The following is a 25,837-nucleotide window of genomic DNA, read 5'->3' on the forward strand; positions in this document are numbered from 1 at the left end:
ACATTGACCCGCCCCCCCAATCCCTCACTCCCACACAAAACACAGGAACATTGACCCCCCCAATCCCTCTCTCCCACTCAAAACACAGGAACATTGACCCCCCCCCCCAATCCCTCACTCCCACTCAAAACACAAGAACATTTACCCGCCCCCCCAATCCCTCACTCCCACACAAAACACAAGAACATTGACCCCCCCCAATCCCTCACTCCCACACAAAACACAGGAACATTGACCCCCCCAATCCCTCTCTCCCACTCAAAACACAGGAACATTGACCCCCCCCCCAATCCCTCACTCCCACTCAAAACACAAGAACATTGACCCGCCCCCCCAATCCCTCACTCCCACACAAAACACAAGAACATTGACCCCCCCCCAATCCCTCACTCCCACACAAAACACAGGAACTTTGACCCCCCCAATCCCTCACTCCCACACAAAACACAGGAACATTGACCCCCCCAATCCCTCACTCCCACACAAAACACAGGAACATTGACCCCCCCCATCCCCCTCTCCCACACAAAACACAGGAACATTGACCCTCCCAATCCCTCACTCCCACTCAAAACACAGGAACATTGACCCCCCCCCAATCCCTCACTCCTACTCAAAACACAGGAACATTGACCCCCCCAATCCCCCCGCCCACTCAAAACACAGGAACATTGACCCCCCCCCAATCCCTCCCACTCAAAACACAGGAACATTGACCCCCCCAATCCCTCACTCCCACTCAAAACACAGGAACATTGACACCGCCAATCCCCCTCTCCCACTCAAAACACAGGAACATTGACCCCCCCAATCCCTCACTCCCACACAAAACACAGGAACATTGACCCCCCCCAATCCCCCTCTCCCACTCAAAACACAGGAACATTGACCCCCCCCAATCCCCCTCTCCCACACAAAACACAGGAACATTGACCCCCCCCAATCCCCCTCTCCCACTCAAAACACAGGAACATTGACCCCCCCCAATCCCCCTCTCCCACACAAAACACAGGAACATTGACCCCCCCAATCCCCCTCTCCCACACAAAACACAGGAACATTGACCCCCCCAATCCCTCACTCCCACTCAAAACACAGGAACATTGACCCCCCCAATCCCCCTCTCCCACACAAAACACAGGAACATTGACCCCCCCAATCCCTCACTCCCACTCAAAACACAGGAACATTGACCCCCCCCAATCCCCCTCTCCCACTCAAAACACAGGAACATTGACCCCCCCAATCCCCCTCTCCCACACAAAGCACAGGAATATTGACACCCCCAATCCCTCACTCCCACTCAAAACACAGGAACATTGACCCCCCCAATCCCCCTCTCCCACACAAAACACAGGAACATCGACCCCCCACAATCCCCCTCTCCCACTGAAAACACAAGAACATTGACCCCCCCCAATCCCCCTCTCCCACACAAAACACAGGAACATTGACCCCCCCCAATCCCTCACTCCCACACAAAACACAGGAACATTGACCCTCCCCCAATCCCTAACTCCCACACAAAACACAGGAACATCGACCCCCCCCAATCCCCCTCTCCCACACAAAGCACAGGAACATTGACCCCCCCAATCCCCCTCTCCCACACAAAACACAGGAACATCGACCCCCCCCCAATCCCCCTCTCCCACTCAAAACACAGGAACATTGACCCCCCCCAATCCCCCTCTCCCACACAAAACACAGTAACATTGACCCCCCCCAATCCCTCACTCCCACACAAAACACAGGAACATTGACCCCCCCAATCCCTCACTCCCACACAAAACACAGGAACATCGACCCCCCACAATCCCCCTCTCCCACTGAAAACACAAGAACATTGACCCCCCCAATCCCCCTCTCCCACACAAAGCACAGGAACATTGACACCCCCAATCCCCCTCTCCCACACAAAACACAGGAACATCGACCCCCCCAATCCCCCTCTCCCACTCAAAACACAGGAACATTGACCCCCCCCATCCCCCTCTCCCACACAAAACACAGGAACATCGACCCCCCCCAATCCCCCTCTCCCACTCAAAACACAAGAACATTGACCCCCCCAATCCCCCTCTCCCACACAAAACACAGGAACATCGACCCCCCCCAATCCCCCTCTCCCACACAAAGCACAGGAACATTGACCCCCCCAATCCCCCTCTCCCACACAAAACACAGGAACATCGACCCCCCCCCAATCCCCCTCTCCCACTCAAAACACAGGAACATTGACCCCCCCAATCCCTCACACCCACTCAAAACACAGGAACATTGACCCCCCCAATCCCCCTCTCCCACTCAAAACACAGGAACATTGACCCCCCCCATCCCCCTCTCCCACACAAAACACAGGAACATTGACCCCCCCAATCCCTCACTCCCACTCAAAACACAGGAACATTGACCCCCCCCCAATCCCCCTCTCCCACTCAAAACACAGGAACATTGACCCCCCCAATCCCTCACTCCCACACAAAACACAGGAACTTTGACCCCCCCAATCCCCCTCTCCCACACAAAACACAGGAACTTTGACCCCCCCAATCCCCCTCTCCCACACAAAACACAGGAACATTGACCCCCCCCAATCCCCCTCTCCCACTCAAAACACAGGAACATTGACCCCCCCCCATCCCCCTCTCCCACTCAAAACACAGGAACATTGACCCCCCCAATCCCTCACTCCCACACAAAACACAGGAACATTGACCCCCCCCAATCCCCCTCTCCCACTCAAAACACAGGAACATTGACCCCCCCCAATCCCCCTCTCCCACACAAAACACAGGAACATTGACCCCCCCCAATCCCCCTCTCCCACTCAAAACACAGGAACATTGACCCCCCCCAATCCCCCTCTCCCACACAAAACACAGGAACATTGACCCCCCCCAATCCCCCTCTCCCACACAAAACACAGGAACATTGACCCCCCCAATCCCTCACTCCCACTCAAAACACAGGAACATTGACCCCCCCCAATCCCCCTCTCCCACACAAAACACAGGAACATTGACCCCCCCAATCCCTCACTCCCACTCAAAACACAGGAACATTGACCCCCCCCAATCCCCCTCTCCCACTCAAAACACAGGAACATTGACCCCCCCAATCCCCCTCTCCCACACAAAGCACAGGAATATTGACCCCCCCAATCCCTCACTCCCACTCAAAACACAGGAACATTGACCCCCCCAATCCCCCTCTCCCACACAAAACACAGGAACATCGACCCCCCACAATCCCCCTCTCCCACTGAAAACACAAGAACATTGACCCCCCCAATCCCCCTCTCCCACACAAAACACAGGAACATTGACCCCCCCAATCCCTCACTCCCACTCAAAACACAAGAACATTGACCCGCACCCCCAATCACTCACTCCCACACAAAACACAGGAACATTAACCCCCCCAATCCCTCACTCCCACTCAAAACACAGGAACATTGACCCCCCCAATCCCCCTCTCCCACTCAAAACACAGGAACATTGACCCCCCCCATCCCCCTCTCCCACACAAAACACAGGAACATCGACCCCCCCAATCCCCCTCTCCCACTCAAAACACAGGAACATTGACCCCCCCAATCCCCCTCTCCCACACAAAGCACAGGAATATTGACACCCCCAATCCCTCACTCCCACTCAAAACACAGGAACATTGACCCCCCCAATCCCCCTCTCCCACACAAAACACAGGAACATCGACCCCCCACAATCCCCCTCTCCCACTGAAAACACAAGAACATTGACCCCCACCAATCCCCCTCTCCCACACAAAACACAGGAACATTGACCCCCCCAATCCCTCACTCCCACACAAAACACAGGAACATTGACCCTCCCCCAATCCCTAACTCCCACACAAAACACAGGAACATCGACCCCCCCCAATCCCCCTCTCCCACACAAAGCACAGGAACATTGACCCCCCCAATCCCCCTCTCCCACACAAAACACAGGAACATCGACCCCCCCCCAATCCCCCTCTCCCACTCAAAACACAGGAACATTGACCCCCCCCAATCCCCCTCTCCCACACAAAACACAGGAACATTGACCCCCCCCAATCCCTCACTCCCACACAAAACACAGGAACATTGACCCCCCCAATCCCTCACTCCCACACAAAACACAGGAACATCGACCCCCCACAATCCCCCTCTCCCACTGAAAACACAAGAACATTGACCCCCCCAATCCCCCTCTCCCACACAAAGCACAGGAACATTGACCCCCCCAATCCCCCTCTCCCACACAAAACACAGGAACATCGACCCCCCCAATCCCCCTCTCCCACTCAAAACACAGGAACATTGACCCCCCCCATCCCCCTCTCCCACACAAAACACAGGAACATCGACCCCCCCCCAATCCCCCTCTCCCACTCAAAACACAAGAACATTGACCCCCCCAATCCCCCTCTCCCACACAAAACACAGGAACATCGACCCCCCCCAATCCCCCTCTCCCACACAAAGCACAGGAACATTGACCCCCCCAATCCCCCTCTCCCACACAAAACACAGGAACATCGACCCCCCCCCAATCCCCCTCTCCCACTCAAAACACAGGAACATTGACCCCCCCAATCCCTCACACCCACTCAAAACACAGGAACATTGACCCCCCCAATCCCCCTCTCCCACTCAAAACACAGGAACATTGACCCCCCCCATCCCCCTCTCCCACACAAAACACAGGAACATTGACCCCCCCAATCCCTCACTCCCACTCAAAACACAGGAACATTGACCCCCCCCCAATCCCCCTCTCCCACTCAAAACACAGGAACATTGACCCCCCCAATCCCTCACTCCCACACAAAACACAGGAACTTTGACCCCCCCAATCCCCCTCTCCCACACAAAACACAGGAACTTTGACCCCCCCAATCCCCCTCTCCCACACAAAACACAGGAACATTGACCCCCCCCAATCCCCCTCTCCCACTCAAAACACAGGAACATTGACCCCCCCCCATCCCCCTCTCCCACTCAAAGCACAGGAACATTGACCCCCCCAATCCCTCACTCCCACACAAAACACAGGAACATTGACCCCCCCCAATCCCCCTCTCCCACTCAAAACACAGGAACATTGACCCCCCCCCAATCCCCCTCTCCCACACAAAACACAGGAACATTGACCCCCCCCAATCCCCCTCTCCCACTCAAAACACAGGAACATTGACCCCCCCCCAATCCCCCTCTCCCACACAAAACACAGGAACATTGACCCCCCCCAATCCCCCTCTCCCACACAAAACACAGGAACATTGACCCCCCCAATCCCTCACTCCCACTCAAAACACAGGAACATTGACCCCCCCCAATCCCCCTCTCCCACACAAAACACAGGAACATTGACCCCCCCAATCCCTCACTCCCACTCAAAACACAGGAACATTGACCCCCCCCAATCCCCCTCTCCCACTCAAAACACAGGAACATTGACCCCCCCAATCCCCCTCTCCCACACAAAGCACAGGAATATTGACCCCCCCAATCCCTCACTCCCACTCAAAACACAGGAACATTGACCCCCCCAATCCCCCTCTCCCACACAAAACACAGGAACATCGACCCCCCACAATCCCCCTCTCCCACTGAAAACACAAGAACATTGACCCCCCCAATCCCCCTCTCCCACACAAAACACAGGAACATTGACCCCCCCAATCCCTCACTCCCACTCAAAACACAAGAACATTGACCCGCACCCCCAATCACTCACTCCCACACAAAACACAGGAACATTAACCCCCCCAATCCCTCACTCCCACTCAAAACACAGGAACATTGACCCCCCCAATCCCCCTCTCCCACTCAAAACACAGGAACATTGACCCCCCCCATCCCCCTCTCCCACACAAAACACAGGAACATCGACCCCCCCCAATCCCCCTCTCCCACTCAAAACACAAGAACATTGACCCCCCCAATCCCCCTCTCCCACACAAAACACAGGAACATCGACCCCCCCCAATCCCCCTCTCCCACACAAAGCACAGGAACATTGACCCCCCCCAATCCCCCTCTCCCACACAAAACACAGGAACATTGACCCCCCCACAATCCCCCTCTCCCACTCAAAACACAGGAACATTGACCCCCCCAATCCCTCACTCCCACTCAAAACACAGGAACATTGAACCCCCAATCCCCCTCTCCCACTCAAAACACAGGAACATTGACCCCCCCCCATCCCCCTCTCCCACACAAAACACAGGAACATTGACCCACCCAATCCCTCACTCCCACACAAAACACAGGAACATTGACCCGCCCCCCCAATCCCTCACTCCCACACAAAACACAGGAACATTGACCCCCCCCAATCCCTCTCTCCCACTCAAAACACAGGAACATTGACCCCCTCAATCCCTCACTCCCACTCAAAACACAAGAACATTGACCCGCCCCCCCAATCCCTCACTCCCACAGAAAACACAAGAACATTGACCCGCCCAATCCCCCTCACTCCCACACAAAACACAGGAACATTGACCCCCCCCCAATCCCTAACTCCCACACAATACACAGGAACATTGACCCCCCCCAATCCCTCACTCCCACACAATACACAGGAACATTGACCCCCCCCCAATCCCCCTCTCCCACACAAAACACAGGAACATCGACCCCCCCCCCCAATCCCCCTCTCCCATTCAAAACACAGGAACATTGACCCCCCCAATCCCTCACTCCCACTCAAAACACAGGAACATTGACCCCCCCAATCCCCCTCTCCCACTCAAAACACAGGAACATTGACCCCCCCCATCCCCCCCTCCCACACAAAACACAGGAACATTGACCCCTCCAATCCCTCACTCCCACACAAAACACAGGAACATCGACCCCCCCCAATCCCCCTCTCCCACACAAAGCACAGGAACATTGACCCCCCCAATCCCCCTCTCCCACACAAAACACAGGAACATCGACCCCCCCCCAATCCCCCTCTCCCACTCAAAACACAGGAACATTGACCCCCCCCAATCCACCTCTCCCACACAAAACACAGGAACATTGACCCCCCCCAATCCCTCACTCCCACACAAAACACAGGAACATTGACCCCCCCAATCCCTCACTCCCACACAAAACACAGGAACATCGACCCCCCACAATCCCCCTCTCCCACACAAAACACAGGAACATCGACCCCCCCCATCCCCCTCTCCCACACAAAACACAGGAACATCGACCCCCCCCAATCCCCCTCTCCCACTCAAAACACAAGAACATTGACCCCCCCAATCCCCCTCTCCCACACAAAACACAGGAACATCGACCCCCCCCAATCCCCCTCTCCCACACAAAGCACAGGAACATTGACCCCCCCAATCCCCCTCTCCCACACAAAACACAGGAACATCGACCCCCCCCAATCCCCCTCTCCCACTCAAAACACAGGAACATTGACCCCCCCAATCCCTCACACCCACTCAAAACACAGGAACATTGACCCCCCCAATCCCCCTCTCCCACTCAAAACACAGGAACATTGACCCCCCCCATCCCCCTCTCCCACACAAAACACAGGAACATCGACCCCCCCAATCCCCCTCTCCCACTCAAAACACAGGAACATTGACCCCCCCCAATCCCCCTCTCCCACTCAAAACACAGGAACATTGACCCCCCCAATCCCCCTCTCCCACACAAAGCACAGGAATATTGACACCCCCAATCCCTCACTCCCACTCAAAACACAGGAACATTGACCCCCCCAATCCCCCTCTCCCACACAAAACACAGGAACATCGACCCCCCACAATCCCCCTCTCCCACTGAAAACACAAGAACATTGACCCCCCCAATCCCCCTCTCCCACTCAAAACACAGGAACATCGACCCCCCCCAATCCCCCTCTCCCACTCAAAACACAAGAACATTGACCCCCCCAATCCCCCTCTCCCACACAAAACACAGGAACATCGACCCCCCCCAATCCCCCTCTCCCACACAAAGCACAGGAACATTGACCCCCCCAATCCCCCTCTCCCACACAAAACACAGGAACATTGACCCCCCCACAATCCCCCTCTCCCACTCAAAACACAGGAACATTGACCCCCCCAATCCCTCACTCCCACTCAAAACACAGGAACATTGAACCCCCAATCCCCCTCTCCCACTCAAAACACAGGAACATTGACCCCCCCCATCCCCCTCTCCCACACAAAACACAGGAACATTGACCCACCCAATCCCTCACTCCCACACAAAACACAGGAACATTGACCCGCCCCCCCAATCCCTCACTCCCACACAAAACACAGGAACATTGACCCCCCCCAATCCCTCTCTCCCACTCAAAACACAGGAACATTGACCCCCTCAATCCCTCACTCCCACTCAAAACACAAGAACATTGACCCACCCCCCCAATCCCTCACTCCCACAGAAAACACAAGAACATTGACCCGCCCAATCCCCCTCACTCCCACACAAAACACAGGAACATTGACCCCCCCCCAATCCCTAACTCCCACACAATACACAGGAACATTGACCCCCCCCAATCCCTCACTCCCACACAATACACAGGAACATTGACCCCCCCCAATCCCCCTCTCCCACACAAAACACAGGAACATCGACCCCCCCCCCAATCCCCCTCTCCCATTCAAAACACAGGAACATTGACCCCCCCAATCCCTCACTCCCACTCAAAACACAGGAACATTGACCCCCCCAATCCCCCTCTCCCACTCAAAACACAGGAACATTGACCCCCCCCATCCCCCCCTCCCACACAAAACACAGGAACATTGACCCCTCCAATCCCTCACTCCCACACAAAACACAGGAACATCGACCCCCCCCAATCCCCTCTCCCACACAAAGCACAGGAACATTGACCCCCCCAATCCCCCTCTCCCACACAAAACACAGGAACATCGACCCCCCCCCAATCCCCCTCTCCCACTCAAAACACAGGAACATTGACCCCCCCCAATCCACCTCTCCCACACAAAACACAGGAACATTGACCCCCCCCAATCCCTCACTCCCACACAAAACACAGGAACATTGACCCCCCCAATCCCTCACTCCCACACAAAACACAGGAACATCGACCCCCCACAATCCCCCTCTCCCACACAAAACACAGGAACATCGACCCCCCCCATCCCCTCTCCCACACAAAACACAGGAACATCGACCCCCCCCAATCCCCCTCTCCCACTCAAAACACAAGAACATTGACCCCCCAATCCCCCTCTCCCACACAAAACACAGGAACATCGACCCCCCCCAATCCCCTCTCCACACAAAGCACAGGAACATTGATCCCCCCAATCCCCTCTCCCACACAAAACACAGGAACATCGACCCCCCCCAATCCCCCTCTCCCACTCAAAACACAGGAACATTGACCCCCCCAATCCCTCACACCCACTCAAAACACAGGAACATTGACCCCCCAATCCCCTCTCCCACTCAAAACACAGGAACATTGACCCCCCCCATCCCCCTCTCCCACACAAAACACAGGAACATCGACCCCCCCAATCCCCCTCTCCCACTCAAAACACAGGAACATTGACCCCCCCAATCCCCTCTCCCACTCAAAACACAGGAACATTGACCCCCCCAATCCCCCTCTCCCACACAAAGCACAGAATATTGACACCCCCAATCCCTCACTCCCACTCAAAACACAGGAACATTGACCCCCCCAATCCCCCTCTCCCACACAAAACACAGGAACATCGACCCCCCACAATCCCCCTCTCCCACTGAAAACACAAGAACATTGACCCCCCCAATCCCCCTCTCCCACACAAAACACAGGAACATCGACCCCCCCCAATCCCCCTCTCCCACACAAAGCACAGGAACATTGACCCCCCATCCCCCTCTCCCACACAAAACACAGGAACATTGACCCCCCCCATCCCCCTCTCCCACACAAAACACAGGAACATTGACCCCCCAATCCCTCACTCCCACACAAAACACAGGAACATTGACCCCCCCCCAATCCCTAACTCCCACACAAAACACAGAAACATTGACCCCCCCAATCCCTCACTCCAACACAAAACACAGGAATATTGACCCCCCCAATCCCCCTCTCCCACTCAAAACACAGGAACATTGACCCCCCCCAATCCCCCTCTCCCACACAAAACACAGGAACATTGACCCCCCCCAATCCCTCACTCCCACACAAACACAGGAACATTGACCCCCCCAATCCCTCACTCCCACTCAAAACACACGAACATTGACCCCCCCCAATCCCCCTCTCCCACTCAAAACACAGGAACATTGACCCCTCCCAATCCCCCTCTCCCACACAAAACACAGGAACATTGACCCCCCCCAATCCCCCTCTCCCACTCAAAACACAGGAACATTGACCCCCCCCCAATCCCCCTCTCCACTCAAAACACAGGAACATTGACCCCCCAATCCTCACTCCCACACAAAACACAGGAACATTGACCCCCCCCAATCCCCCTCTCCCACTCAAAACACAGGAACATTGACCCCCCCCAATCCCCCTCTCCCACACAAAACACAGGAACATTGACCCCCCCAATCCCCCTCTCCCACTCAAAACACAGGAACATTGACCCCTGCCCAATCCCCCTCTCCCACACAAAACACAGGAACATTGACCCCCCCCAATCCCCCTCTCCCACACAAAACACAGGAACATTGACCCCCCCAATCCCTCACTCCCACTCAAAACACAGGAACATTGACCCCCCCAATCCCCCTCTCCCACACAAAACACAGGAACATTGACCCCCCCAATCCCTCACTCCCACTCAAAACACAGGAACATTGACCCCCCCAATCCCCCTCTCCCACTCAAAACACAGGAACATTGACCCCCCCAATCCCCCTCTCCCACACAAAGCACAGGAATATTGACCCCCCCAATCCCTCACTCCCACTCAAAACACAGGAACATTGACCCCCCCAATCCCCCTCTCACCACACAAAACACAGGAACATCGACCCCCCACAATCCCCCTCTCCCACACAAAACACAGGAACATTGACCCCCCCCAATCCCCCTCTCCCACTCAAAACACAGGAACATTGACCCCCCCCAATCCCCCTCTCCCACACAAAACACAGGAACATTGACCCCCCCCAATCCCCCTCTCCACACAAAACACAGGAACATTGACCCCCCCAATCCCTCACTCCCACTCAAAACACAGGAACATTGACCCCCCCAATCCCCCTCTCCCACACAAAACACAGGAACATTGACCCCCCCAATCCCTCACTCCCACTCAAAACACAGGAACATTGACCCCCCCCAATCCCCCTCTCCCACTCAAAACACAGGAACATTGACCCCCCCAATCCCCCTCTCCCACACAAAGCACAGGAATATTGACCCCCCCAATCCCTCACTCCCACTCAAAACACAGGAACATTGACCCCCCCAATCCCCCTCTCCCACACAAAACACAGGAACATCGACCCCCCACAATCCCCCTCTCCCACTGAAAACACAACAACATTGACCCCCCCAATCCCCCTCTCCCACACAAAACACAGGAACATTGACCCCCCCAATCCCTCACTCCCATTCAAAACACAAGAACATTGACCCGCACCCCCAATCACTCACTCCCACACAAAACACAGGAACATTGACCCCCCCAATCCCTCACTCCCACTCAAAACACAGGAACATTGACCCCCCCAATCCCCCTCTCCCACTCAAAACACAGGAACATTGACACCCCCCATCCCCCTCTCCCACACAAAACACAGGAACATCGACCCCCCCCAATCCCCCTCTCCCACTCAAAACACAAGAACATTGACCCCCCCAATCCCCCTCTCCCACACAAAACACAGGAACATTGACCCCCCCAATCCCCCTCTCCCACACAAAACACAGGAACATCGACCCCCCCCCAATCCCCCTCTCCCACTCAAAACACAGGAACATTGACCCCCCCAATCCCTCACACCCACTCAAAACACAAGAACATTGACCCGCCCCCCCCAATCCCTCACTCCCACAGAAAACACAAGAACATTGACCCGCCCAATCCCCCTCACTCCCACAGAAAACACAGGAACATTGACCCCACCCCCCAATCCCTAACTCCCACACAATACACAGGAACATTGACCCCCCCCAATCCCTCACTCCCACACAATACACAGGAACATTGACCCCCCCCAATCCCCCTCTCCCACACAAAACACAGGAACATTGACCCCCCCAATCCCTCACTCCCACTCAAAACACAAGAACATTGACCCCCCCCAATCCCCCTCTCCCACACAAAACACAGGAACATTGACCCCCCCAATCCCTCACTCCCACACAATACACAGGAACATTGACCCCCCCCCAATCCCTAACTCCCACACAAAACACAGGAACATTGACCCCCCCCCAATCCCTAACTCCCACACAATACACAGGAACATTGACCCCCCCCCAATCCCTCACTCCCACACAAAACACAGGAACATTGACCCCCCCAATCCCTCACTCCCACACAAAACACAGGAACATTGACCCCCCCCCAATCCCTAACTCCCACACAAAACACAGGAACATTGACCCCCCCCAATCCCTCACTCCCACACAAAACAAAGGAACATTGACCCCCCCCAATCCTTAACTCCCACACAAAACACAGGAACATTGACCCCCCCCAATCCCTCTCTCCCACTCAAAACACAGGAACATTGACCCCCCCAATCCCTCACTCCCACTCAAAACACAAGAACATTGACCCGCCCCCCCAATCCCTCACTCCCACACAAAACACAGGAACATTGACCCCCCCAATCCCCCTCTCCCACACAAAATACAGGAACATTGACCCCCCAATCCCTCTCTCCCACTCAAAACACAGGAACATTGACCCCCTCAATCCCTCACTCCCACTCAAAACACCAGAACATTGACCCGCCCCCCCCCAATCCCTCACTCCCACACAAAACACAGGAACATTGACCCCCCCAATCCCTCTCTCCCACTCAAAACACAGGAACATTGACCCCCCAATCCCTCACTCCCACTCAAAACACAAGAACATTGACCCGCCCCCCCAATCCCTCACTCCCACTCAAAACACAGGAACATTGACCCCCCCAATCCCTCACTCCCACTCAAAACACAGGAACATTGACCCCCCCCAATCCCCCTCTCCCACACAAAACACAGGAACATTGACCCCCCCAATTCCTCACTCCCACTCAAAACACAGGAACATTGACCCCCCCCAATCCCCCTCTCCCACACAAAACACAGGAACATTGACCCCCCCAATCACTCTCTCCCACACAATACACAGGAACATTGACCCCCCCAATCCCTCTCTCCCACACAAAACACAGGAACATTGACCCCCCCCATCCACCTCTCCCACACAAAACACAGGAACATTGACCCCCCCAATCCCTCACTCCCACACAAAACACAGGAACATTGACCCCCCCAATCCCCCTCACTCCCACACAAAACACAGGAACATTGACCCCCCCAATCCCTCACTCCCACACAAAACACAGGAACATTGACCCCCCCCATCCCCCTCTCCCACACAAAACACAGGAACATTGACCCTCCCAATCCCTCACTCCCACTCAAAACACAGGAACATTGACCCCCCCCCCCAATCCCTCACTCCCACTCAAAACACAGGAACATTGACCCCCCCAATCCCCCCGCCCACTCAAAATACAGGAACATTGACCCCCCCATCCCCCTCTCCCACTCAAAACACAGGAACATTGACCCCCCCCCAATCCCTCACTCCCACTCAAAACACAGGAACATTGACCCCCCCAATCCCCCTCTCCCACTCAAAACACAGGAACATTGACCCCCCACCCCCCAATCCCTCACTCCCACTCAAAACACAGGAACATTGACCCCCCCAATCCCTCACTCCCACACAAAACACAGGAACATTGACCCCCCCATCCCACTCTCCCACTCAAAACACAGGAACATTGACCCCCCCCCAATCCCTCACTCCCACTCAAAATACAGGAACATTGACCCCCCCAATCCCTCACTCCCACACAAAACACAGGAACATTGACCCCCCCAATCCCTCACTCCCACTCAAAACACAGGAACATTGACCCCCCCAATCCCTCACTCCCACACAAAACACAGGAACATTGACCCCCCCCAATCCCTCACTCCCACACAAAACACAGGAACATTGACCCCCCCCCAATCCCCCTCTCCCACACAACACACAGGAACATTGACCACCCCCCCCCAATCCCTCACTCCCACACAAAACACAGGAACATTGACCCCCCCCAATCCCCCTCTCCCACATAAAACACAGGAACATTGACCCCCCCAATCCCCCTCTCCTACACAAAACACAGGAACATTGACCCCCCCAGTCCCCCTCTCCCACTCAAAACACAGGAACATTGACCCCCCCAATCCCTCACTCCCACTCAAAACACAGGAACATTGACCCGCCCAAACCCCTCTCCCACTCAAAACACAGGAACATTGACCCCCCCCCAATCCCTCACTCCCACACAAATCACAGGAACATTGACCCCCCCATCTCCCTCTCCCACTCAAAACACAGGAACATTGACCCCCCCCCCAATCCCCCACTCCCACACAAAACACAGGAACATTGACCCCCCCAATCCCCCTCTCCCACTCAAAACACAGGAACACTGACCCCCCCAATCCCCCTCTCCCACTCAAAACACAGGAACATTGACCCCCCAATCCCTCACTCCCACACAAAACACAGGAACAATGACCCCCCCAATCCCCCTCTCCCACACAAAACACAGGAACATTGACCCCCCCCCCAATCCCCCTCTCCCACTCAAAACACAGGAACATTGACCCCCCCCAATCCCTCACTCCCACACAAAACACAGGAACATTGACCCGCCCAATCCCCCTCTCCCACTCAAAACACAGGAACATTGACCCCCCCCCAATCCCTCACTCCCACACAAATCACAGGAACATTGACCCCCCCATCCCCCTCTCCCACTCAAAACACAGGAACATTGACCCCCCCCAATCCCCCTCTCCCACTCAAAACACAGGAACATTGACCCCCCCAATCCCCCTCTCCCACTCAAAACACAGGAACATTGACCCCCCAATCCCTCACTCCCACACAAAACACAGGAACAATGACCCCCCCAATCCCCCTCTCCCACACAAAACACAGGAACATTGACCCCCCCCCAATCCCCCTGTCCCACTCAAAACACAGGAACATTGACCCCCCCCAATCCCTCACTCCCACACAAAACACAGGAACATTGACCCCCCCAATCCCCCTCTCCCACACAAAACACAGGAACATTGACCCCCCCCAATCCCCCTCTCCCACACAAAACACATGAACATTGACCCCCCCCAATCCCTCTCTCCCACACAAAACACAAGAACTTTGACCCGCCCCCCAATCCTGCTCTCCCACACAAAACACAGGAACATTGACCCCCCCAATCCCTCACTCCCACTCAAAACACAGGAACATTGACCCCCCCCAATCCCTCTCTCCCACACAAAACACAAGAACTTTGACCCGCCCCCCAATCCTCCTCTCCCACTCAAAACACAAGAACATTGACCCCCCCAATCCCGCTCTCCCACACAAAACACAAGAACATTGACCCCCCCAATCCCGCTCTCCCACACAAAACACAAGAACATTGACCCCCCCCAATCCCCCTCTCCCACACAAAACACAAGAACATTGACCCCCCCCAATCCCGCTCTCCCACACAAAACACAAGAACTTTGACCCCCCCCAATCCCTCACTCCCACACAAAACACAGGAACATTGACCCCCCCCAATCCTCCTCTCCCACTCAAAACACAGGAACATTGACCCCCCCCATCCCTCACTCCCACACAAAACACAGGAACATTGACCCCCCCATCCCTCACTCCCACACAAAACACAGGAACATTGACCCCCCCAATCCCTCACTCCCACTCAAAACACAGGAACATTGACCCCCCCCCCAATCCCCCTCTCCCACACAAAACACAAGAACATTGACCCGTCCCCCAATCCTCCTCTCCCACACAAAACACAGGAACATTGACCCCCCCAATCCTCCTCTCCCACACAACAAATTGGAAGAGGAACAGGTGAAAAACCCAGAATATAAAAACCCAGTCTGAAAAAGTGCACAGTCCAGAAACAGAATAGTCCAATCTGTAACACAGAACCACAGTACCATCCTCCTTCCTCAATGAAAGAGAGAGACACTGAGCACAGAGGCCAACTCGCCTGCCACAGTGAGGCACACAGCGTTAGGCCGCTCACACACTCCTCAACAGTGATGAAAAGGAAAGTTTCGGGGCAAATGAAGTTAAATGAAGTTGTGCCCTTTGCTTCTGCATCCTGAACCTGTTGCTGTGAGTCCTGAGACTCCTTCACCACTTCCTGATGGCACCAGTGAGTCGAGAGCCATGACTTGGGTGGTGGAGTCCCTGGTGATGGATGCTGCTTTCCTACAGCACCATTTCAGTTGGTGTGCTCAGTGGTGACGTCTTTACCCGTGATGGAATGGCCTGTATCCACGACGACTTGTAGGATTTTCCATTCAAGGGTATTGGTATTTCCCTACCAGGCTGTGATGTATCCAGTCAACATACTCTCCACCACAAATCTATAGAAGTTTCTCAAAGTGTTCAACTGAATAGTTGAAGTGAATTAGTCATTCCTGAACCCGGTGTTGTGGGATATCATGTTTCTGTACCCCTTTCCCAAGGGGAGCTGTGAGAAAAGGATATGGTCCGTATGGTGGGGAGGGTGTGCTTGTGATGGATCGGGCTGTGCCCACCTCTCTCTTGTGTTCAGTTTTGGTCTCCAAATTTGAGGAAGGACATTCTTGCTATTGAGGGAGTGCAGCATAGGTTCCCGAGGTTGATTCCCGGGATGGCGGGACTGTCATATGTTGAAAGACTGGAGCGACTGGGCTTGTATACACTGGAATTTAGAAGGATGAGAGGGGATCTGATTGAAACATGTAAGATTATTAAGGGATTGGCCACGCTAGAGGCAGGAGACATGTTCCCGATGTTGGGGGAGTCCAGAACCAGGGGCCACAGTTTAAGAATAAGGGGTAGGCCATTTAGAATGGAGTTGAGAAAAAACTTTTTCACCCAGAGAGCTGTGGATCTATGGAATGCTCTGCCTCAGAAGGCAGTGGAGGCCAATTCTCTGGATGCTTTCAAAAAAGAGTTAGTTAGAGCTCTTAAAGATAGTGGAGTCAAGGGATATGGGGAGAAGGCAGGAACAGGGTATTGATTGGGGATGATCAGTCATGATCACAGTGAATGATGGTGCTGGCTCGAAGGGCTGAATGGCCTACTCCTGCACCTGTTGTCTATTGTCTATCAGCAGCCTCTTGTGCTTCTGTGTGTTGGGACTGCCATAAGGTTATAAGATAAGATTAGCTTTATTTGTCACAAGTGCATCGAAACATACAGTGAAGTACGTTGTTTGTGTCTTGAAATCTTCCCCCCTCCTTCCAAGTACCTGATTAACTGTATATATTCAATATGATTAAGAGAAGCATAGAGAGAGTAGACAAGCAATATCTTTTCCCCAGGGTCAAAATGTCTAATACCAGAGGACATGCATTTAAAGTGAGAGGGGTGATTTTGAAGGAGGTGTGAGGAGAAAGCTTTTTAACATAGAGGGTGGATGCGGAATTGTGTTGCTGGGGATGATGGTAGAGGTAGATGGGCACTTTTAAGAGATGTTTAGATAGGCGCGTGAATGTAAGGAAATGGAAGGATGTGGACATTGTGTAGGCAGAGGGGATTAGTATAGTTAGCCATTTGATTTCTAATTTAACCGGTTCAGCACAGCATTGTGGGCTGAAGGGCCTGTTCATGTGTTGTACTGGTCTATGTTCTTTGTTCTAAGTAAATATGGCTTTAAAATTTTGATATCTAAATACGTTGTCATTTACTGAGGTATGATCTCATTATGGCCATACTCTGTTGATGTAAATTGCTATTATGCCTTAATTGTACTGGACGTGGTGTCAGTAACTGATAGGAACAGACGATGACTAACATTGCCTCTAGAACACTAACTAACCCTAACCCGTACGTCCTTGGACTGTGGGAGGAAAGCGGATCACCCAGAGGAAAGCCACACGGTCACTGGGAGAGTGTACAAACCTCACAGACAGCAGTGGGAATTGAACCCCTGATCCTACAGCTGGCACTGGATGTTGCTACCACACCAGTCGAGAGCATTTGGTGATGTGCTAAATCTCCATAAGGCTTTTGAGAAAGTGGGCAAGACAGAAGTGTAGCTCTTCACAGTGCCAGCCACCCAGGTTTCAAATCTGATCATTGTCTATAAGGGGTTTGCATGTTTTCCCAGTGACCGTTGGGTTTCCTTTGGGTGCTCTGGTTTCCTCCCACAGGCCAAAGCTAAGTAGGTTAGCTTCAGTAAGTTGTGGGCATGCTATTGTTGGCACTGGAAGCATGGTAACACTTGTGGGCTGCCCTAGGAGAATCCTCGCTGATTTGATTTGATGCAAACGGCTCATTTCCTGTTTATGTCTTGATGTGACAAATTAAGCTAATCCCTTTAATCCCCTCCCACTCTTGGGACACTGTGAAGGGTCAGGGGCAGCAGGGGCAGGACCTTGTGCACACAGAAAATGTATCACCTCATTCACCACCTCTCCATCTTACCTCCTCAGACTGAAAAGGAGAAATTTTTGGCGGAGATTAAAACACTGAAGCAGGAGAACCAGTGTCTGAGGGATCAGCTGATACCCCTGACCAAGCAGCGAGAGTGTCAGGAGAAGGAGATCCAGCGTCTCAACAAGGTAGGTGACCTCGGCTTTACAATGGGGTGTCTCTCCTCCACATCTCCCCATCTCGGGCCTCCTGTGCTTCTCCTCATCTTGGGGCTTCCTTGAGCCCCCTCCACTCCTCGGCCCCTCTCTGAGTCAAGGGCTCCCCCTTTGCCCCTGCCTATTTCAGGACCCTGTCCGTCCCTCCCTGTCTCGGGACCCCCTTTGCCTCTGATCTCTCTTCTCTCCCCATTTCACCCAAGCTGGGGAGAAGGCATCTCTATCTACATGGAGGGACTCCCACGGGTGTGCTAGGGACAGCTATTGCTGCAAATTCCAGCGCCAATGCGATGCTGAGAACAGTCAGAACACCAATCAGACTCTTCCGCCCATCATGGCTGTGCTTGCCATCTGCACCAGTTCAAGGTCAAGTTTAATTGTCATTCAACCGTACGGGCATATGGGTAAACAAAACAGCATTCCTCTAGACCAGGGTTCCCAATCTGGGGTCCAGGAACCCCTTGCTTAATGACAGGGGTCCGTGGCATAAAAAAGTTAGGAACCCCTGCTCTGAAGCCAGGGTGTAAACACAGTATATACACAGTCACATAGCACTAATACTGTAGGTACAATAGTACACACAGTCACACACAGCACAAATACTGTAGGTACAATAGCACACACAGTCACGCACCACAAATACTGTAGGTGCAATAGTACACACAGTCACACAGCACTAATACTGTAGGTACAATAGCACACACAGTCACACACAGCACAAATACTGTAGGTACAATAGCACACACAGTCACACACAGCACAAATACTGTAGGTACAATAGCACACACAGTCACACACAGCACAAATACTGTAGGTACAATAGCACACCCAGTCACACACCACAAATACTGTAGGTACAATAGTACACACAGTCACACAGCACTAATACTGTAGGTACAATAGCACACCCAGTCACACACCACAAATACTGTAGGTACAATAGTACACACAGTCACACAGCACTAATACTGTAGGTACAATAGTACACACAGTCACATAGCACTAATACTGTAGGTACAACAGTACACACAGTCACACACAGCACAAATACTGTAGGTACAATAGCACACCCAGTCACACACCACAAATACTGTAGGTGCAATAGTACACACAGTCACACAGCACTAATACTGTAGGTACAATAGCACACACAGTCACACACAGCACAAATACTGTAGGTACAATAGCACACACAGTCACACACACAGCACAAATACTGTAGGTACAATAGCACACACAGTCACATACCACAAATACTGTAGTGTGCAATTCCCACTGCTGTCTGTAAGGAGTTTGTACGTTCTCCCCGTGACCCTGTGGGTTTTCTCCAGGTGCTCCAGTTTCCTCTCACTGTCCTAAGAAGTACCGGTTAGTAGGTTAATTGGTCCTTGTACATTGTCCTGCGATTAGGCCAGGGTTAAATGGGTGGGTAGCTGGGTAGCTCGTTGGGCCACAAGGGCCTGTTCCGCACTGTATCTCTTTTAAAACATATATAGTCCCTGAGTGTCATGGCATGTAAATTGATGGTGCATGGAATGTTGTCCTGTAGCCACGTTTCTGCAAGAACAAGCATGCAGCAGTTCCTCATCTCTCTCAGGGTGGGTCACAGATGAGGGCAAATCCACTCCACACTTTGTGTGAACTGGAGAGCAGCCCTGATCGAGAGCCAGCATGCATGGGCCAGCCCCTTTACGAATCCCCTCAACTACACCTTGGCCGGTAATCGTTTTGACTCACGTGGCCTCCCTAGTGATGGAAGCTCTCCTCTCCGCAGGCTTTGGAGGAGGTGCTATCGCTGCAGTCAGCCGCACCCATGTTCACTGGCACCGGAGACCCTTGCATCAACACCAGGCGCAACGAGCAGCTGACGCAGATCGAGGTCCTCAAACAGCAGGTGAGGAGACGCGCCCAGCCCCAGCTCTCCCAGGCGCGGGGGCAGTACCGGACAGGCGCTGAGTGCATAGTGCGGTTCTGGGTCGAGCAAGGCCTGGCGAGCTGGTGGTGGGAAGAGGGAGGTTAGGGTATTCGGAATCAGTTAGTCATGGTGCCGTACTGTGATACGGTTATGAGAAGCACGAGTAGAGGGGACAGGCAGTCCCAAGAGTTGCTGCCAGACCTGCTGCGTTAGAACATAGAACAGCACAGGCCTTTCGGCCCACAATACTGTACTGACATGTAAAAAGCAGCAGAGGAGCAGGTAGTGTTGAGGAAGTAGGGAATCTGTAAGAGGACTTAGATGAGGAGAATGGACAAAGGAGTGGCAGATGGAATACAATGTACGGAAGTGTAAGGTCATGCACTTTGGTAGAAGGACTAAAGGTGTGGACTAATTACTAAAAAGGGAGAACATTCAAAAGTTAGAGGTGCAGGACTTGGCAGTCCTCGTGCAGGATTCCCCCAAGGTTCATTTCCAGGTTGAATCAGCGGTAAGGAAGGCGAATGCAATGTTAGCATTTATTTCAAGAGGACTAGAATATAAAAGCAAGGATGTAATGCTGAGGTTTTATAAGGAATCTGCCAGACTGTAATTGGAGTATTGTGAGCAGCTTTGGGCCCCTTTATCTAGGAAAAGGGGTGCTGGCATTGGGGAGGAGGTTCATGAGAATTAACCCAAAGATGAAAGGGTTAACATAAGAGGAACATTTGATGGCTCTGGAGTTTAGAAGAATGAGAGGGGATCAAATTGAAACCTCTCAAATATTGACAGACCTAGATGGAGTGGATGTGGCGAGGATGTCTTCTATAGTCGGAGAGTGTAGGACCAGAGGACGCAACCTCAGAATAGCAGAATGACCTTTAGAACAGAGGTGAATCTCTTTAGCCAGAGAGTGGTGAACCTGTGGAATTCATTTCCTCGACAGCTGTGGAAGCCCAGTTATTGGGTATATTTAAAGCTTAGGGTGTCAAAGATTAAGGGGAGAAGACAAGAGAATGGGTTTGAGAGAGATAGTAAATCAACCATGATAGACTGGTGGAGGAGACTCGATGGGCTGAATGGCCTAACTCTACTCCTTTCTTATGGTCTAAACCTACTCCAAGGTCAATCTAACCCTTCCCTCAAACACAACCCATAACTCTCAATTTTTCTTTCATCCATGTGCCTATCTAAGAATCTCTTAAATGCCCCTGATGTATCTGCCTCTACCACCACCCCTGACAGGGTGTTCCACACACCCACCAGTCTCAGTGTACAAAAATAAAACTTAACTCTGACATCGCCCCTAAACTTTGCTGCACTCACCTTAAAAGGATGCCCTTTCATATTGGGTATTGTCACCCTGGGGAGAAAAGGTTGTCCACTCTTTACTTACCTCTTGTCATCTTGCACATTTCTATCTAGTCACCTCTCATCCTCCTTCACGCCAAACGGAGGAGTCCGAACTTGCTCAGCCTACCCTCAGAAGACAGGCTCTTCAATCCAGGCAGCATCCTGGTAAACCTCCTCTGTGCCCTCTCAAAAGCTTCCGCATTCTTCCTGTAATGAGGTGACCAGGACTGAACACAATTCTCACAGTGTTGTCGGAAGGTTCTCCACCATCTTGTGTGCATTGCTCAACAATGGTAACCACTTTGTCAGCTGTGAATTGTTCAAAGGCAGCACCACAATTAGAGGCAAATGGTTTTGAGTGTTGTGCACTCCAGGGGTTCTTGGGAAGCCGCAGTGGAGCAGTGGTCAGTGTGTTCTATTGCAGCTCAAGGTGTGGGACTTCACAGTTCAGTTCTAGTATCGTCTGTAAGGAGTTTGTACGTTCTCCCTGTGACCACATGGGTTTCCTCCGGGTGCTCCGGTTTCCTCCCACAGTCCAAAGATGTACTGGTTAGAAGGTTAATTGTTCTTTGTAAATTCTCCTGTGATTAGGTCAGGGTTAAATGTGGGTTGCTGGGCAGTGGGGCTCGTTGGGCCGGACACACTCGTTCCGTGCTGTACCTGTAAGTAAATTATTGTGTGCAAATCTACACACCCTGCTATAGAGGGATGTGATTAAGATAGAGAGGGAACAGAAAGGAAAATTTATAAGAATGCTGATGTGAGAGTCTGCTCAAGCTGGAATCTGAAGCAACAAACAATCTAGAAGAACTTGGAAGATCATGCAGTATCTGTGGGAGGAAAAGAGCTGCCAACATTTTGGTTTGAAGCCTTACACCTGCACGAGGGTATTGATGGGGCTTGAGGGCCTGGGTTACGGGGAGAGAGTGGACAGGTCAGGTTTGATGAAGAGTCTCCGCCTGAAATGTCGACTCTTTATTCCCCTCCATAGATGCTGCCTGACCTGCTAAGTTCTCCGAGAAATATTGTGTGTGTTACTCAAGGTTTTCTTTCCTGGAGTGTGGGAGGCTGAGAGGTGATGTTATAGAGCAGGGGTTCCCAAACTATTTTTTGTGTCTTTAACTGGACGATCCATGGACCCCAGGTTGGAACCTCTGGCCGAGAAGGATGTAGACTCTTCAATTTTTCCCATGGTGGGATTTCCCAAAAGTTAGAGGCCACAGGGTTGAGGGGTGTGGGAAAAGTTTCAAAGGTGATCTGAGGTGCAAGGTATTAGTAGAGAGGGTGGTAAGTGTGTGGAATGAGCTGCCAGAGGAAGTGGTAGGTGTGGGAACAACTACGATGTTTAAAAGGTACATGGATTGGAAAGGTTGAGAAGTATGTGGGCCAAAGGCAAGCAAGTGGGGCTAGAATGGATGAGATGGGCCAATGGACCTGTTTCCATGCGCTACAATGCTATGATGCGAGACACCCAGTCAAGTCAAGTTTATTATCATTGAACTATATACGTGTATACTGTCAAACGAAACAACATATCTCTGGACCAGGGTGTAAAACACTGTGTCGTACACATAACACACAATAACTTACGAAAGTAAAGATAAAATGTACAGCTTTTCATTACAGAAAATCTTTCCTACCAAATGCAATAAGCATATACAACAGTTCATCTCTGTGTGACAGGAGAACACACATCATAGTGCAATAGTCTCTTTTTAATGATTTCGTACATTATTACTGCACATTGGTAAATTATTATTGTGTGTATTATTAGTCAGGTCTGCACATTCCTAAATGTGTTTTTTAATGTTGCTGCTCTAATGAAAGAATTTCCCACTCGGGATCAATAAAGTATTTGTTATTATGAATTACACATAAATAAAGTGCATGATTTAAAGGTACAGAACAGATTATCCGGTGACACTTCGAATGCGATGCGGCAGGAGGCTCAGAAGCCCAAAGCTCTGAGGGTAGAAGCTGTTTCCCATCATCACCATTCTTGTTTTTAGGCATCGGAGTCTCCTGCCTGACGGTAGAAAGCCAAAGAGGGTGCAGGGTGGACGGGTGATAGTCTGTCTTTGTGATGAATACAAGAGGTCGTGGTGCCTTTGGTTGGGGACAACTAAGAGAAGAGAAACAGGTTTCTCAGAAAGGATAGAAGTGTGGGGTGGATTTCCTCAGAGGTGTGAGCTGGGATGGAGCTATCTGGTTTGCTCTGAAAGAGTTAGTATGCCAGTGGTCCAAACGGTATTCCGTGGTGTCCCACCGACTTTCTCTGGCACCTCTCCAAGTGTCGGGGGTGTAACGTGGCGCATTTCCCAGTGACCCACAGTGACAGCCTTGGCCTTGGTCACCAGTGTCTGTTTACTGTCCACCCACTCCCAGGTGAAGATCTTCGAGGAGGATTTCCTGAGGGAGCGGAGTGACCGAGAGAGGATGAGTGAGGAGAAGGAGGAGCTGAGGCAAAAGCTGGAGAAGATCCAGGCGGAGATGATGATGCTCAACACTCAGGTACGGATACTGAGTATGCTGATGGACTAACTTGTCTCCCCCAGCCTCTCACCTCTCCCCTCACCGGTCTCCCCTTCCCAACCCCCCCCCCCACACCTCCTCGGCCCTCCTACACTTGGGTATGGATACTGAGTATGCTGATTGACAACATCACCTCCCCCAGCCTGTGACCTCTCCCCTCACCGGTCTCCCCTTCCCGTCTCATCTTCCCAGCCTCTGACCTCTCCCCTCACTGGTCTCCCCTTCCCATCTCATCTTCCCAGCCTGTGACCTCTCCCCTCACCGGTCTCCCCTTCCCGTCTCATCTTCCCAGCCTCTGACCTCTCCCCTTACCAGTCTCCCTTTCCCATCTCATCTTCCCAGCCTGTGACCTCTCCCCTCACCGGTCTCCCCTTCCCATCTCATCTTCCCAGCCTCTGACCTCTCCCCTTACCAGTCTCCCCTTCCCATCTTGTCTCCCCCAACCTCTGACCTCTCCCCTCACTGGGCTCCCCTTCCCAACCCCCCCAACCTCCTTGGCCCCCCTACACTCGTGTATGGATACTGAGTATGCTGATGGACAACATCGTCTCCCCCAGCCTGTGACCTCTCCCCTCACCGGTCTCCCCTTCCCGTCTCATCTTCCCAGCCTCTGACCTCTCCCCTCACCGGTCTCCCCTTCCCAACCCCCCCCCCCCACCTCCTCGGCCCTCCTACACTTGGGTATGGATACTGAGTATGCTGATTGACAACATCACCTCCCCCAGCCTGTGACCTCTCCCCTCACCGGTCTCCCCTTCCCGTCTCATCTTCCCAGCCTCTGACCTCTCCCCTTACCAGTCTCCCCTTCCCGTCTCATCTTCCCAGCCTCATCTTCCCAGCCTCTGACCTCTCCCCTTACCAGTCTCCCCTTCCCATCTTGTCTCCCCCAACCTCTGACCTCTCCCCTCACCGGTCTCCCCTTCCCGTCTCATCTTCCCAGCCTCTGACCTCTCCCCTTACCAGTCTCCCCTTCCCGTCTCATCTTCCCAGCCTCTGACCTCTCCCCTTACCAGTCTCCCCTTCCCATCTTTTCTCCCCCAACCTCTGACCTCTCCCCTCACTGGGCTCCCCTTCCCAACCCCCCCAACCTCCTTGGCCCCCCTACACTTGGGTATGGATACTGAGTATGCTGATGGACAACATCGTCTCCCCCAGCCTGTGACCT

The 25,837-nt window shown here is 52.9% G+C and overlaps 1 protein-coding gene across 3 annotated transcripts in view; it reads left to right on the plus strand.

Moving 5' to 3' along the window:
* tnip1 (TNFAIP3 interacting protein 1) overlaps positions 1 to 25,837 on the plus strand; it is a 136,926-nt gene that overhangs the window by 96,422 nt on the left and 14,667 nt on the right. For all 3 annotated transcript variants that reach the window (XM_059990665.1, XM_059990664.1, XM_059990666.1), the window contains exons 12-14: positions 18,717 to 18,845; positions 20,647 to 20,766; positions 24,526 to 24,651. In XM_059990665.1, coding sequence (XP_059846648.1) covers positions 18,717 to 18,845; positions 20,647 to 20,766; positions 24,526 to 24,651 — 375 coding nt within the window. The remainder of the gene's footprint in view (positions 1 to 18,716; positions 18,846 to 20,646; positions 20,767 to 24,525; positions 24,652 to 25,837) is intronic.

Source organism: Hypanus sabinus, chromosome 15 (genome assembly GCF_030144855.1).
Source record: "Hypanus sabinus isolate sHypSab1 chromosome 15, sHypSab1.hap1, whole genome shotgun sequence".
Lineage (NCBI taxonomy): Eukaryota > Metazoa > Chordata > Chondrichthyes > Myliobatiformes > Dasyatidae > Hypanus > Hypanus sabinus.